At 50.0% G+C, this 13382-nt stretch overlaps 1 protein-coding gene across 1 annotated transcript in view; it reads left to right on the top strand.

Moving 5' to 3' along the window:
- Window positions 1–13166, top strand: part of susd4 (sushi domain containing 4) — a 538061-nt gene extending 524895 nt beyond the window's left edge. Inside the window, 3 exon segments of the mRNA XM_072500589.1 lie at window positions 7755–7903; window positions 12523–12645; window positions 12757–13166. Of these exon segments, the coding sequence (XP_072356690.1) occupies window positions 7755–7903; window positions 12523–12645; window positions 12757–13166 (682 nt within the window).
- The last annotated feature ends 216 nt before the right edge of the window (window positions 13167–13382 follow it).

The following is a 13382-nucleotide window of genomic DNA, read 5'->3' as shown; positions in this document are numbered from 1 at the left end:
AATACAACATTGTTGGGGGGGTGTAGTATCAAGGCAATACAACATCGTGAGGGGGGTGTAGTATCAAGGCAATACAACATTGTTGGGGGGGTGTAGTATCAAGGCACCACAATATTGTGTGGGGGGGTGTAGTATCAAGGCAACACAATATTGTGGGGGGGTGTAGTAGAAAGGCAACACAACATTATGGGGAGGGGATGTAGTATTAAGGCAATAGAGCCATGTGGGGGGGGGTGTAGTATCAAGGCAATACGACATTGTGGGGGGGGGGTTTATCAAGGCAATACAGCATTGTGTGGGGGGTGTAGTGTCAAGGCAATACAGCATTGTGGGGGGGGTGTAGTATCAAGGCAATACAGCATTGTGGGGGGGGCTGTAGTATCAAGTCAATCCAGCATTTTGGGGGATGGTGTAGTATCAAGGCAATACAACATTGTGGGGGGGTGTAGTATCAAGGCAATACAACATTGTGGGGGGGGGGGTGTATTATCAAGGCAATACAACATTGTGGGGGGGTGTAGTATCAAGGCAATACAGCATTGTGGGGGGGGTGTAGTATCAAGGCAATACAACATTGTGGGGGGGTGTAGTATCAAGGCAAAACAGCATTGTGTGGGGGGTGTAGTATCAAGGCAATACAACATTGTGGGGGGGGTGTAGTATCAAGGCAATACAGCATTGTGGGGGGGGTGTAGTATCAAGGCAATACAACATTGTGGGGGGGTGTAGTATCAAGGCAATACAGCATTGTGGGGAGGTGTAGTATCATGGCAATACAACATTGTGGGGGGGTTGTAGTATCAAGGCAATACAGCATTGTGGGGAGGGGGTGTAGTATCAAGGCAATACAACATTGTGGGGGGTGCTGTAGTATCAAGGCAATACAGCATTGTGGGGGGGTGTATTATGAAAGGCAATACAGTATTGTGGGGGGTGGTGTAGTATCAAGGCAATACAGCATTGGGGGGTGTAGTATCAAGGCAATACAACATCGTGGGGGTGGTGTAGTATCAAGGCAATACAACATTGTGGATGGGGGTGTAGTATCAAGGCAATACAACATTGTGGGGGGGGGTGTAGTATCAAGGTAATACAACATCGTGGGGGCAGTGTAGCATCAAGGTAATACAACAATGTGGGGGGGTTGTAGTATCAAGACAATACAGCATTGTGAGGGGGGGTTGTAGTATCAAGGCTATACAGCATTGTGGGGGGGTGTAGTATCAAGGCTACACAGCATTGTGGGGGGGTGTAGTAGCAAGGCTATACAGCATTGTGGGGGGGGTGTAGTATCAAGGCAATACAACATTGTGAGGGGGTGTAGTATCAATGCAACACAACATTGTGGGGGGGTGTAGTATCAAGGCAATACAACATTGTGGGGGTGGTGTAGTATCAAGGCAATACAGCATTGTGGGGGGGGTGTAGTATCAAGGCAATACAACATTGTGGGGGTGGTGTAGTATCAAGGCAATACAACATTGTGGGGGGTGTAGTATCAAGGCAACACAACATTGTGGGGGGGTGTAGTATCAAGGCAATACAGCATTGTGGGGGGTGGTGTAGTATCAAGGCAATACAGCATTGTGGGGGGTGGTGTAGTATCAAGGCAATACAACATTGTGGGGGGTGGTGTAGTATCAAGGCAATACATCATTGTGGGGAGAGGCTGTAGTATCAAGGCAATACAACATTGTGGGGGGGTGTAGTATCAAGGCAATACAACATTGTGGGGAGAGGGTGTAGCATCAAGGCAATACAACATTGTGGGGGGGTGTAGTATCAAGGCAATACAACATTGTGGGGGGGGTGTAGTATCAAGGCAATACAACATTGTGGGGGGGGTGTAGTATCAAGGCAATACAGCATTGTGGGGGGGTGTAGTATCAAGGCAATACAGCATTGTGGGGGGGTGTAGTATCAAGGCAATACAACAATGTTGGTGCGGGGTGTAGTATCAAGGCAATACAGCATTGTGGGGGGGGTGTAGTATCAAGGCAATACAGCATTGTGGGGGATGGTGTAGTATCAAGGCAATACAACATTGTGGGGGGGTGTAGTATCAAGGCAATACAACATTGTGGGGGGGGGGGTGTATTATCAAGGCAATACAACATTGTGTGGGGGGTGTAGTATCAACGCAACACAATATTGTGGGGGGGGTGTAGTATCAAGGCAATACAACATTGTGAGGGGGTGTAGTATCAATGCAACACAACATTGTGGGGGGGTGTAGTATCAAGGCAATACAACATCGTGGGGGTGGTGTAGTATCAAGGCAATACAGCATTGTGGGGGGGTGTAGTATCAAGGCAATACAACATTGTGGGGGTGGTGTGTTATCAAAGCAATACAACATTGCGGGGGGTTTAGTATCAAGGCAACACAACATTGTGGGGGGGTGTAGTATCAAGGCAATACAGCATTGTGGGGGGTGGTGTAGTATCAAGGCAATACAGCATTGTGGGGGGTGGTGTAGTATCAAGGCAAAACAATATTGTGGGGAGGGGATGTAGTATCAAGGCAACACAATATTGTGGGGGGGGTGTAGTATCAAGGCAATACAACATTGTGGGGGAGGTGTAGTATCAAGGCAATACAACATTGTGGGGAGGGGGTGTAGTATCAAGGCAACACAATATTCTGGGGGTGGTTTAGTATCAAGGCAAGACAACATTGTGGGGGGGTGTAGAATCAAGGCAATACAACATTGTGGGGCGGGGGGTGTTGTATCAAGGCAATACAACATTGTGGGGGGGTGTAGTATCAAGGCAATACAACATTGTGGGGAGGGGCTATAGGATCAAGGCAATACAACATTGCGGGGAGGGCGTGTAGTATCAAGGCAATACAACATTGTGGGGAGGGGGTGTAGTATCAAGGCAATACAACATTGTGGGGGGGGTGTAGTATCAAGGCAACACAATATTGCGGGAGGTGGTGTAGTATCAGGGCACCACAATATTGTGTGGGAGGGTGTAGTATCAAGGCAACACAATATTGTGGGGGGGGTGTGTAGTAGAAAGGCAACACAATATTGTGGGGGATGGTGTAGTATCAAGGCAATACAGCATTGTGAGGGGGGGTAGTATCAAGGCAATACAATATTGTGGGGGTGGTGGTGTAGTATCAAGGCAATACAGCATTGTGGGGAGGGGGTGTAGTATCAAGGCAATACAGCATTGTGGGGAGGTGTAGTATCATGGCAATACAACATTGTGGGGGGGTTGTAGTATCAAGGCAATACAGCATTGTGGGGGGGGGTGTAGTATCAAGGCAATACAGCATTGTGGGGGGGTGTAGTATCAAGGCAATACAACAATGTGGGTGCGGGGTGTAGTATCAAGGCAATACAGCATTGTGGGGGGGGTGTAGTATCAAGGCAATACAGCATTGTGGGGGATGGTGTAGTATCAAGGCAATACAACATTGTGGGGGGGTGTAGTATCAAGGCAATACAACATTGTGGGGGGGGGGTGTATTATCAAGGCAATACAACATTGTGGGGGGGGGTGTAGTATCAAGGCAATACAGCATTGTGGGGGGGTGTAGTATCAAGGCAATACAACATTGTGGGGGGGTGTAGTATCAAGGCAAAACAGCATTGTGGGGGGGTGTAGCATCAAGGCAATACAACATTGTGGGGGGGTGTAGTATCAAGGCAATACAACGTCGTGGGGGATGTGTAGTATCAAGGTAACACAATATTGTGGGGGGGTGTAGTAGAAAGGCAATACAACATTGTGGGGAGGGGAGTAGTATCAAGGCAATACAACATTGTGGGGGGGGGTGTAGTATCAAGGCAACACAATATTGTGGGGGTGGGTGTCATAGAAACCAATACAGCAGTGTTGGGGTTGGTGTAGTATCAAGGCAATACAACATTGTTGGGGGGGTGTAGTATCAAGGCAATACAACATCGTGGGGGGGGGGTGTAGTATCAAGGCAATACAACATTGTTGGGGGGGTGTAGTATCAAGGCACCACAATATTGTGTGGGGGGGGTGTAGTATCAAGGCAACACAATATTGTGGGGGGGTGTAGTAGAAAGGCAACACAACATTATGGGGAGGGGGTGTAGTATTAAGGCAATACAGCATTGTGGGGAGGTGTAGTATCAAGGCAATAGAGCCATGTGGGGGGGGTGTAGTATCAAGGCAATACGACATTGTGGGGGGGGGGGGTTTATCAAGGCAATACAGCATTGTGTGGGGGGTGTAGTATCAAGGCAATACAGCATTGTGGGGGGGGTGTAGTATCAAGGCAATACAGCATTGTGGGGGGGGCTGTAGTATCAAGTCAATACAGCATTTGGGGGGATGGTGTAGTATCAAGGCAATACAACATTGTGGGGGGGTGTAGTATCAAGGCAATACAACATTGTGGGGGGGGTGTATTATCAAGGCAATACAACATTGTGGGGGGGTGTAGTATCAAGGCAATACAGCATTGTGGGGGGGGGTGTAGTATCAAGGCAATACAACATTGTGGGGGGGTGTAGTATCAAGGCAAAACAGCATTGTGTGGGGGGTGTAGTATCAAGGCAACACAACATTGTGGGGGGGGGTGTAGTATCAAGGCAATACAGCATTGTGGGGGGGGTGTAGTATCAAGGCAATACAACATTGTGGGGGGGTGTAGTATCAAGGCAATACAGCATTGTGGGGAGGTGTAGTATCAAGGCAATACAACATTGTGGGGGGGTTGTAGTATCAAGGCAATACAGCATTGTGGGGAGGGGGTGTAGTATCAAGGCAATACAACATTGTGGGGGGTACTGTAGTATGAAGGCAATACAGCATTGTGGGGGGGTGTATTATCAATGCAATACAGCATTGTGGGGGGTGGTGTAGTATCAAGGCAATACAGCATTGGGGGGGTGTAGTATCAAGGCAATACAACATCGTGGGGGTGGTGTAGTATCAAGGCAATACAACATTGTGGGTGGGGGTGTAGTATCAAGGCAATACAACATTGTGGGGGGGGGTGTAGTATCAAGGTAATACAACATCGTGGGGGCGGTGTAGCATCAAGGTAATACAACAATGTGGGGGGGTTGTAGTATCAAGACAATACAGCATTGTGAGGGGGGGGTGTAGTATCAAGGCTATACAGCATTGTGGGGGGGTGTAGTAGCAAGGCTATACAGCATTGTGGTGGGGGGTGTAGTATCAAGGCAATACAACATTGTGGGGGGGTGTAGTATCAATGCAACACAACATTGTGGGGGGGTGTAGTATCAAGGCAATACAACATCGTGGGGGTGGTGTAGTATCAAGGCAATACAACATTGTGGGGGGGGTGTAGTATCAAGGCAATACAACATTGTGGGGGTGGTGTAGTATCAAGGCAATACAACATTGTGGGGGGTGTAGTATCAAGGCAACACAACATTGTGGGGTGGTGTAGTATCAAGACAATACAGCATTGTGGGGGGTGGTGTAGTATCAAGGCAATACAGCATTGTGGGGGGTGGTGTAGTATCAAGGCAATACAACATTGTGGGGGGTGGTGTAGTATCAAGGCAAAACATCATTGTGGGGAGAGGCTGTCGTATCAAGGCAATACAACATTGTGGGGGGGTGTAGTATCAAGGCAATACAACATTGTGGGGAGAGGGTGTAGCATCAAGGCAATACAACATTGTGGGGGGGTGTAGTATCAAGGCAATACAGCATTGTGGGGAGAGGGTGTAGTATCAAGGCAGTACAGCATTGTGGGGGGGGTGTAGTATCAAGGCAATACAATATTGTCGGGGGGGGTGTAGTATCAAGGCAATACAACATTGTGGGAGGGTGTAGTATCAAGGCAATACAACATTGTGGGGGGTGGTGTAGTATCAAGGCAATACAACATTGTGGGGGGGTGTAGCATCAAGGCAATACAACATTGTGGGGGGGTGTAGTATCAAGGCAATACAGCATTGTGGGGAGAGGGTGTAGTATCAAGGCAGTACAGCATTGTGGGGGGGTGTAGTATCAAGGCAATACAACATTGTGGGGGGGTGTAGTATCAAGGCAATACAGCATTGTGGGGGGGTGTAGTATCAAGGCAATACAATATTGTCGGGGGGGTGTAGTATCAAGGCAATACAACATTGTGGGAGGGTGTAGCATCAAGGCAATACAGCATTGTGGGGGGGTGTAGTATTAAGGCAATACAACATTGTGGGGAGAGGGTGTAGTATCAAGACAATACAACATTGTGGGGGGTGGTGTAGTATCAAGGCAGTACAACATTGTGGGGGGGGTGTAGTATCAAGGCAATACAGCATTGTGGGGGGGGTGTAGTATTAAGGCAATACATTATTGTGGGTGGGGGTGTAGTATCAAGGCAATACAGCATTGTGGGGGGGTGTAGTATCAAGGCAATACAGCATTGTGGGGGGGGTGTAGTATCAAGGCAATACAACATTGTGGGGGGTGGTGTAGTATCAAGGCAATACAGCATTGTGTGGGGGGGTGTAGTATCAAGGCAATACAACAATGTGGGGGGGGGTGTAGTATCAAGGCAATACAACAATGTGGGGGGGGGTGTAGTATCAAGGCAATACCACATTGTGGGGGGTGGTTAGCTCAGCTGGCTAGAGTGTGATGTAGAATGGTGCCAAGAGGCTGAGTTCAATCCCTGTACCGACTGTGGCAGTTCACGAACGCCTGCTTTCGTACCCTGCCCCATGCTTGCTGTGGAGCGGTGGCCCTCAAGTTGGGTATTTTTTTAAATTCATTTACGGGATGTGGGTGTTGCTGGCTAGGCCAGAATTTCCAGCCCATTCCTAGCTGCCCTTCAGGTGGTGGTGAGCTGCCTTCTTGGACCTCTGCAGTCCTTGAGTTGTAGGTACACCATCAGTGCAGTTAGGGAGGAGGTTGCAGGAGACCCAGAGACAGGGAAGGAGTGAAGATATATTTCCAAGTCAGGATGGCACATAAACAATTGTCTCTCTTTAATGGAGCGGGATACCTATTGTTCTTTGTGAACCATGGCTAATTATAAAATACATTTATTTTACTTTAACTTTTTCTGGTGATATTAGTCATTTGGTTCCAACCTGTTAAATTTTCAAGTGTTGTTGATACTGGTTTATTCATATCGTTTTGTTTTTTTAATTTAGAGTACCCAATTCATTTTTTCCAATTAATGGGCAATTTAGCGTGGCCCATCCACCTACCCTGCACATCTTTGGGTGGTGGGGGCGAAACCCACGCAGACACGGGGAGAATGTGCAAACTCCACACGGACAGTGACCCAGAGCCGGGATCGAACCTGGGACCTCGGTGCCGTGAGGCAGCAGTGCTAACCCACCCGGCCACCGTGCTGCCCTTATTCATATCGTATTTTGGAATATTATTTACTTGCACCACCATACATTTTGATGAATCGGTTGTTTTTTTCAAATTGGGAGGGAGTGCAGTATATAGCTCTCTCTGCAGCCCTCTCTGTTAAGGAGGTGTAAATAAAGCTCGTCAATAATGGCTGTCTGCATAAAGCATGTGTTAGTCTAATTCACTGCAAGGCGCACCAATGATGTTTTTCCTTTTAATCATTCTCCCTCTTCCCAAATCCAAGCTCCCTCAAGGGTGGAAGGGGGCAGCAACACTTTGAAGACAGGAAGAGACAGTGACTTCACAGGAGAATCGATGCTCTTGCCACTGCAAGGAGACGGGGCCCCTGCACAGAGCCAGTATCCTGGCCCTAGGTTTGGTCTTATCCAGAAAGCTCACTATCAGCCCACTTGTCCCTTTGTTTCTCTCCAGGCTGCTGCTTCAACACCTCAGTGAAGAGGATGCTGGATCTGAGAGATTTTGTGAAGGTGCCTCGTCACCGTCCTACCCCCACATCATGGTGGCTGCTATGGAAACCTGTCCCATAGTCATGGCTAACCCTTTGGTTCTCCAAGTGCAAAGTAATAGAGCATCAATCATATCTATTTGCTTTGTTCAAGCCCATTCAAATTCAATTCATTTTATAATCCTCAGCAAATCATGTTAACAGTTGTTATCATAGAATCCCTACAATGCAAGAGGCCATTCAGCCCATCGAGTCTGCACCAACCCTCTGAAAGAGCACCCTATTTAGGGTCAGGCCCCCACCCTATCCCAGTAACCCCCACCTAACCTTTTGGGCACTAAGGGCCAATTTATCACGGCCAATCCACCTAACCTGCACGTCTTTGGACTGTGGGAGGAAACCGGAGCACCCGGAGGAAACCCACGCACACACGGGGAGAACGTGCAGACTCCGCACAGATAGTCACCCAAGGCCGGAACTGAACCAAGGTCCCTGATGCAGTGAGGCAGCAGTGCTAACCACTGTGCCACCGCGCCGTCCCGGGTCCCTGGTGCCGTGAGGCAGCAGTGCTAACCGCTGTTCCACTGTGCCGCCTGAATTTTGAACAGCATAGACCAGCTTTGCTGTGGCGACTGGCAGGTACAGAGGTCCAACACCACAGACTTTAGTAGCCAAGCTTCGCGAAGCCTTTTGTACATCTGTTCACAGAGTCATACAGCAGGAGCCCATTCTGCCCATTGTGTCTGTGCAAGAGCTATCCAATGAATTCTACCCCCTCCATTTGTTCCCCACATCCCACCACTTTTCCCATCAAGTAGGTGTCTAGTTTTCTCCTTTGTGAGTTATTGTGGAATTTGTTTTGCCCACCCTCTCAGGCAGAGCATTCCCGATCGTAATAACTCACTGCATTAAACAATTTCTCTTCACCCACCCTGGCCTTTTTACCAATTATGTCAAACTGTGTCCTTTTGGGCCTTTCCTTTATTTACTCTCCCAAACCCCTTCCTGATGTTGAACACCTCAATTACATATCCCCTTAACCTTCTCTGCTGTCAGAGCAGGAAACGCCGCTTCCCCAGGTAACTGAGGCCATCCATAGTCGCATTCTGGTAAATCTCCTTCGCCTCTCTGTTGATGACCTTTGACTCATAGCTTTAACCCAACATTGCCAGATTTGCCAACGTTTCAGCAGAAGCGGGGAAGGGTCACAAGGGGTCTCCAGCGAGCATGCGGTTGGCTTTAGGAGCTCAGGATGATGATGAGGAAAGAATGATATAGGGGAGGGAGGAGAGACACTTTTCTAGCTGTCCAATCACTGATACTTCTATGCACTGAAGCCAGGATGAAGGAAGGTAGAGAGAATGATTAATAGGAGAGATTTTCATTCGCTTGGGAAAGGAAAAGAAAAATGTTTTTCTCCATAAAATCTCTTCACTTCCACCCAGCACAGGTGGCACCTCCCAGTTGGCCCTCAGGTGGGTAGACTGTTTCCTGCTGTCCTGCTGCAGGCCTCTACTGTCCTTTCTTTGATCTATTTTTCAACTTTTCAACTTCCACAGGTTCCCCGTGATGGCCCATCTTCAGTCCTCATCTCCTGCCTCCATCATTCCTTTTTCGTTTTCATTTTCTCTCTCTCTCTCTCTCTCTCTCTCGCTCTCTCTCAGACCAGCTTGATTTATTTTTGTTTGACGCCTCCAGTTTCTTTTCTCTCTCTCTCTCCCCCACCTTGATTTGGGCTCCCTCCTCTTTTGGACTCTTGTTCGGGGGAGCAGTTTGATCAACCGGTGCTGCTGCCCCGTGTGCTGCTGGCAGAGGTGTGTTACTTTGTGCTGCACTGTTGTTCCTCCTGCTCTTTCAGTACTGATGCTGGCGTTGGTACTGAGTTCAATCCCTCCCCTCCCTCTTTCTCAATGCTGAAGCCTGGATTGCAGATGAGAGGATTGCCAATAAAGCACATTCAGGTGAGTGGGCCTGTCTTCCTGTTTTCATTCACTTTGGTTGTGTCATTCAGTGGACAACACGGTTGCTGGAGCCGAGCCCAGCCGCGGGGCAGCCTCACGGTAGACTTTCCTCATCGCACACCAAGTCTGCCCCAACAAAACCATGGCTCATCTTCTACCTCAACCCCACCTTCGTGTAACTCTGAACTCTCTTCATATCCAAACTCTGTCAACCCCTTTCTTGAATACACTCAGCATTCCTCCTCATGTCCTGATACAGTGAGCCTGTGTTCTAGACTCCCCAGCAACACTTCAGTGTCTACCTTGTCAAGCCCCTTAGAAAGTTCAATGAGATTCTCTCATTCTTCTAAATCCCAAAGGAAATGGGCCAATCTTTCCTTTTCTTTATTCGTTCCCAGGATGCGGGCGTCGCTGGCTGGGCCCACATTTATTTCCAATCCCTAATTGCCCTGCTCAGCCATTTCAGAGGGCATTTAAGAGTAAACCACTTTGCTGTGGGTCAGGGGTCACATGGGGCAAAGAGGGCAGATTTCCTTCCATAAAGGACATAGGGGGCGGGATTCTCCGAGCCTCTGCGCCGAAATTGCGCTCGGCGCTGGGGTGGAGAATGGGCGTCAGACCCGCGATCGGGTCTGACGCCGCTCCCGCGATTCTCCAGGGACCAGAGAATCGTTGCCAATCGCGCGGTCGATGCGGCGCCTGTCGGGGGGTATTGGAAGAGGCCCCCGTGGTGATTCTCTGCCAGCAGTTGGCCGAGATCCCGCCGGCGTGGTTCGCTCATGGTTCCATCGGCAGGCACTCGGTCTGCGGCGGCAGAGAATCTGGTGGGGATGCAGGGGGATCCGTCACCGGGCTCGCAATCGGGGGCGCACGTGGTCTGGCGGGGCCTATATTGTCGGGGCCGGTCCGCTGTGTAGGTCCGCCATGTTGCGCGGGGCTGCCGCCATACGCATGCACGAACCTCCAGCCGGAAGTGCCGGGCCCCGCTTCGGCAGCCGGAGTGCGTGGACTACTCCGGGGCCTTGCAAGCCCCCTGCAAAACGGAGAATCCCTCTGGACTTTCTCCAGGTAAGTCCAGAGTGATTGGCGCCCGCGGGCCTGTGGCCCCATTATCAGAGAATTCCGCCCACCATGCTTTTTATTCCGACAATCGACAATGGTCTGACTTATATTTCCAGATTTTTATTGAGTTCAAATTTCACCATCTGCCATGGTAGGACTCGAACCCGGGTCCCCAGAGCATTGCTCTGGGCCTCTGGATGGCTCATCCAGTGATAATACCGCAACCCATTGCCTCCCCATTGGACGATATGGCCCTCATCCAGGAACCTGTCTCGGGAACCTTCCTCGGGAAGGAGATCAAACCCACACACACTGCTCCAGGTCTGGCCTCACCAATATCATAGATCATCATAGAATTTACAGTGTAGAAGGAGGCCATTCGGCCCATCGAGTCTGCACCGGCTCTTGGAAAGAGCACCCTACCCAAGGTCAACACCTCCACCCTATCCCCATAACCCAGTAACCCCACCCAACACTAAGGGCAAATTTGGACACTAAGGGCAATTTATCACGGCCAATCCACCTAACCTGCACATCTTTGGACTGTGGGAGGAAACCGGAGCACCCGGAGGAAACCCGCGCACACACGGGGAGAACGTGCAGACTCCGCACAGACAGTGACCCAAGCCGGAATCGAACCTGGGACCCTGGCGCTGTGAAGCAATTGTGCTATCCACAAGGCTACCCTGCTGCCCGAATATCTTGTATACCTGTAGCAAAACCTCTTCATTCCAATCACTTTGTAACAAAAGCTGACATATAATTTGCCTTCCTAATTGCATGTTGTACCTGCATTTCTGAATTAATGTACAAGGTCACCCAGCTCCCTCTGAATAAAAACGCTGCCCAGCTTCTCATCAATCAAAAACATTCTGCATTTTTATTTTTCCTACCAACACGGTCACATTGCATTCACTCAACTAATATGCCCATTTCCCTCTGCAGCTTCTTTGTATCAGTCTCATCACTCACTTTCCCACCTAACCCTGCCCTAAAATGCAGCAAGTCCAATAGCAGGCGTAATACACCTGCCGGCCAGCCGCAATGGCAGGCTTGTGTGTTATATCGAGTACTTCAAACATCACTAAATATTCATCCATGGGACACACCCATTTCGCTGGTGGGTAGCATCTGACCCCCCTGTCCCGCCGTGACCTCAGTGCTCCCTAACTCGGCACCCCTACACAGCTTTCATACACTCTGCAGTTTTGGACACCAGAAAGTAGACAGTGTTCAAATTCGGGGACACCTTACTTGAGCGTCTCACTGGAGCGCAGTCGAGGTCCGCCGTGATGGCCTTTCCCCCCCATTCTGCCCGCAGGACCCCCACCAAGGGGACCACTCCAGCTTGGGACAAGGTCACCTTGGTGGTCAGTGTAAACGTCCTGCAGGAGGGGTCAGCCAGCCAGTGAAGGAAGAGGAGGGATGATCTCTGTTCCATGAGGAATCGACCTATCTCATCACTCAACTCACACGCTCACAAACCCATCACACATTCACAAGGATCTCACTCGCTGCCTCCTCAAGGGACACTCCAAGGATAGACATCAGCGCTCACTGTCACCCACCCTCACATATCCGTCTGGCCTCATCTCCCCTGGAACCTGGGCTCTACTCGTGAGCTCCACTCACCACCCACACACGTCAGGCATCCTCATCAGCTTCCCTCAAATCCTTCTTGCTGACACTCTCTCCAGCTGTCTTCATGCAGGACAAGCTCACAATGAGAGCTCCCATACCGGGGGCGAGGTTCCCGAGATCAAGGCTCTCATGGACTTTAAGAAGAGAGCCATAGAGCTGCCTGATGAGGACATAGGCAGTACCTACACTAATGGTGAGGTCAGCAGCACACACCCAAGTGAATATCCTGCACTAGGACATCAGTCAGACAACACACTGGGTGATGTCTCCAGTTTGCACTAATTATCTCTCCTTTGTTTTGCAGGTCCCTCTGGAAATCTTCCGAGGGCATCCATGAGCCAGGCCCTTAACTCTAGCCTCAACGACACCTCCGCTGAGGGTCCTGAGGACAACTGCTTTGAAAATCTGTCACACCCAGACCCTGCACTAGCCCAGAGACACACAGCTCAGTGGGACCTGGTTCTAGAGGAGCCTCGGGGTCACAGTCTAGTGAGCACAGCACACCATCCGGGCCACAGCAGGTGGAACCAGGGACATCCGAGGTCACCAGGTCTCGGAGGACAGGTGGAGGCCAGGAAACTGCTGAACCTCAGTCAGATGCCAAGGCTTCAGACGTGGCCCTTAATCAGCTGCTGGAGCTGCAGCGACAACCACAGGAATATCAGGAAGGGATGTCAGTTATACGATGGAGGAGTCCGTCCACCTTCAGTGTGAGGTGATAGCACCAACATGCCAACACTCCAAGGTCAATGCTGGTAGGGTGGCAGCTGCTTGTCCAGGGAACCTGCAGGAGCAGCGCTCCATCATTGTAGGCCCCTGGGGGAATCCATCAATGACTACTGAAGAGAGGGGCAGGGCACCTAGATTTCTTTCCAGTTGTCCCTTCTCCTCAAGGAGTCAGTCAGGAGCTCTCGGGCACCCATAGGGAGG

The sequence above is a fragment of the Scyliorhinus torazame genome, chromosome 4 (genome assembly GCF_047496885.1).
Source record: "Scyliorhinus torazame isolate Kashiwa2021f chromosome 4, sScyTor2.1, whole genome shotgun sequence".
Classification (NCBI taxonomy): Eukaryota; Metazoa; Chordata; class Chondrichthyes; order Carcharhiniformes; family Scyliorhinidae; genus Scyliorhinus; species Scyliorhinus torazame.
This window is presented reverse-complemented; position numbering and strand designations above follow the sequence as displayed.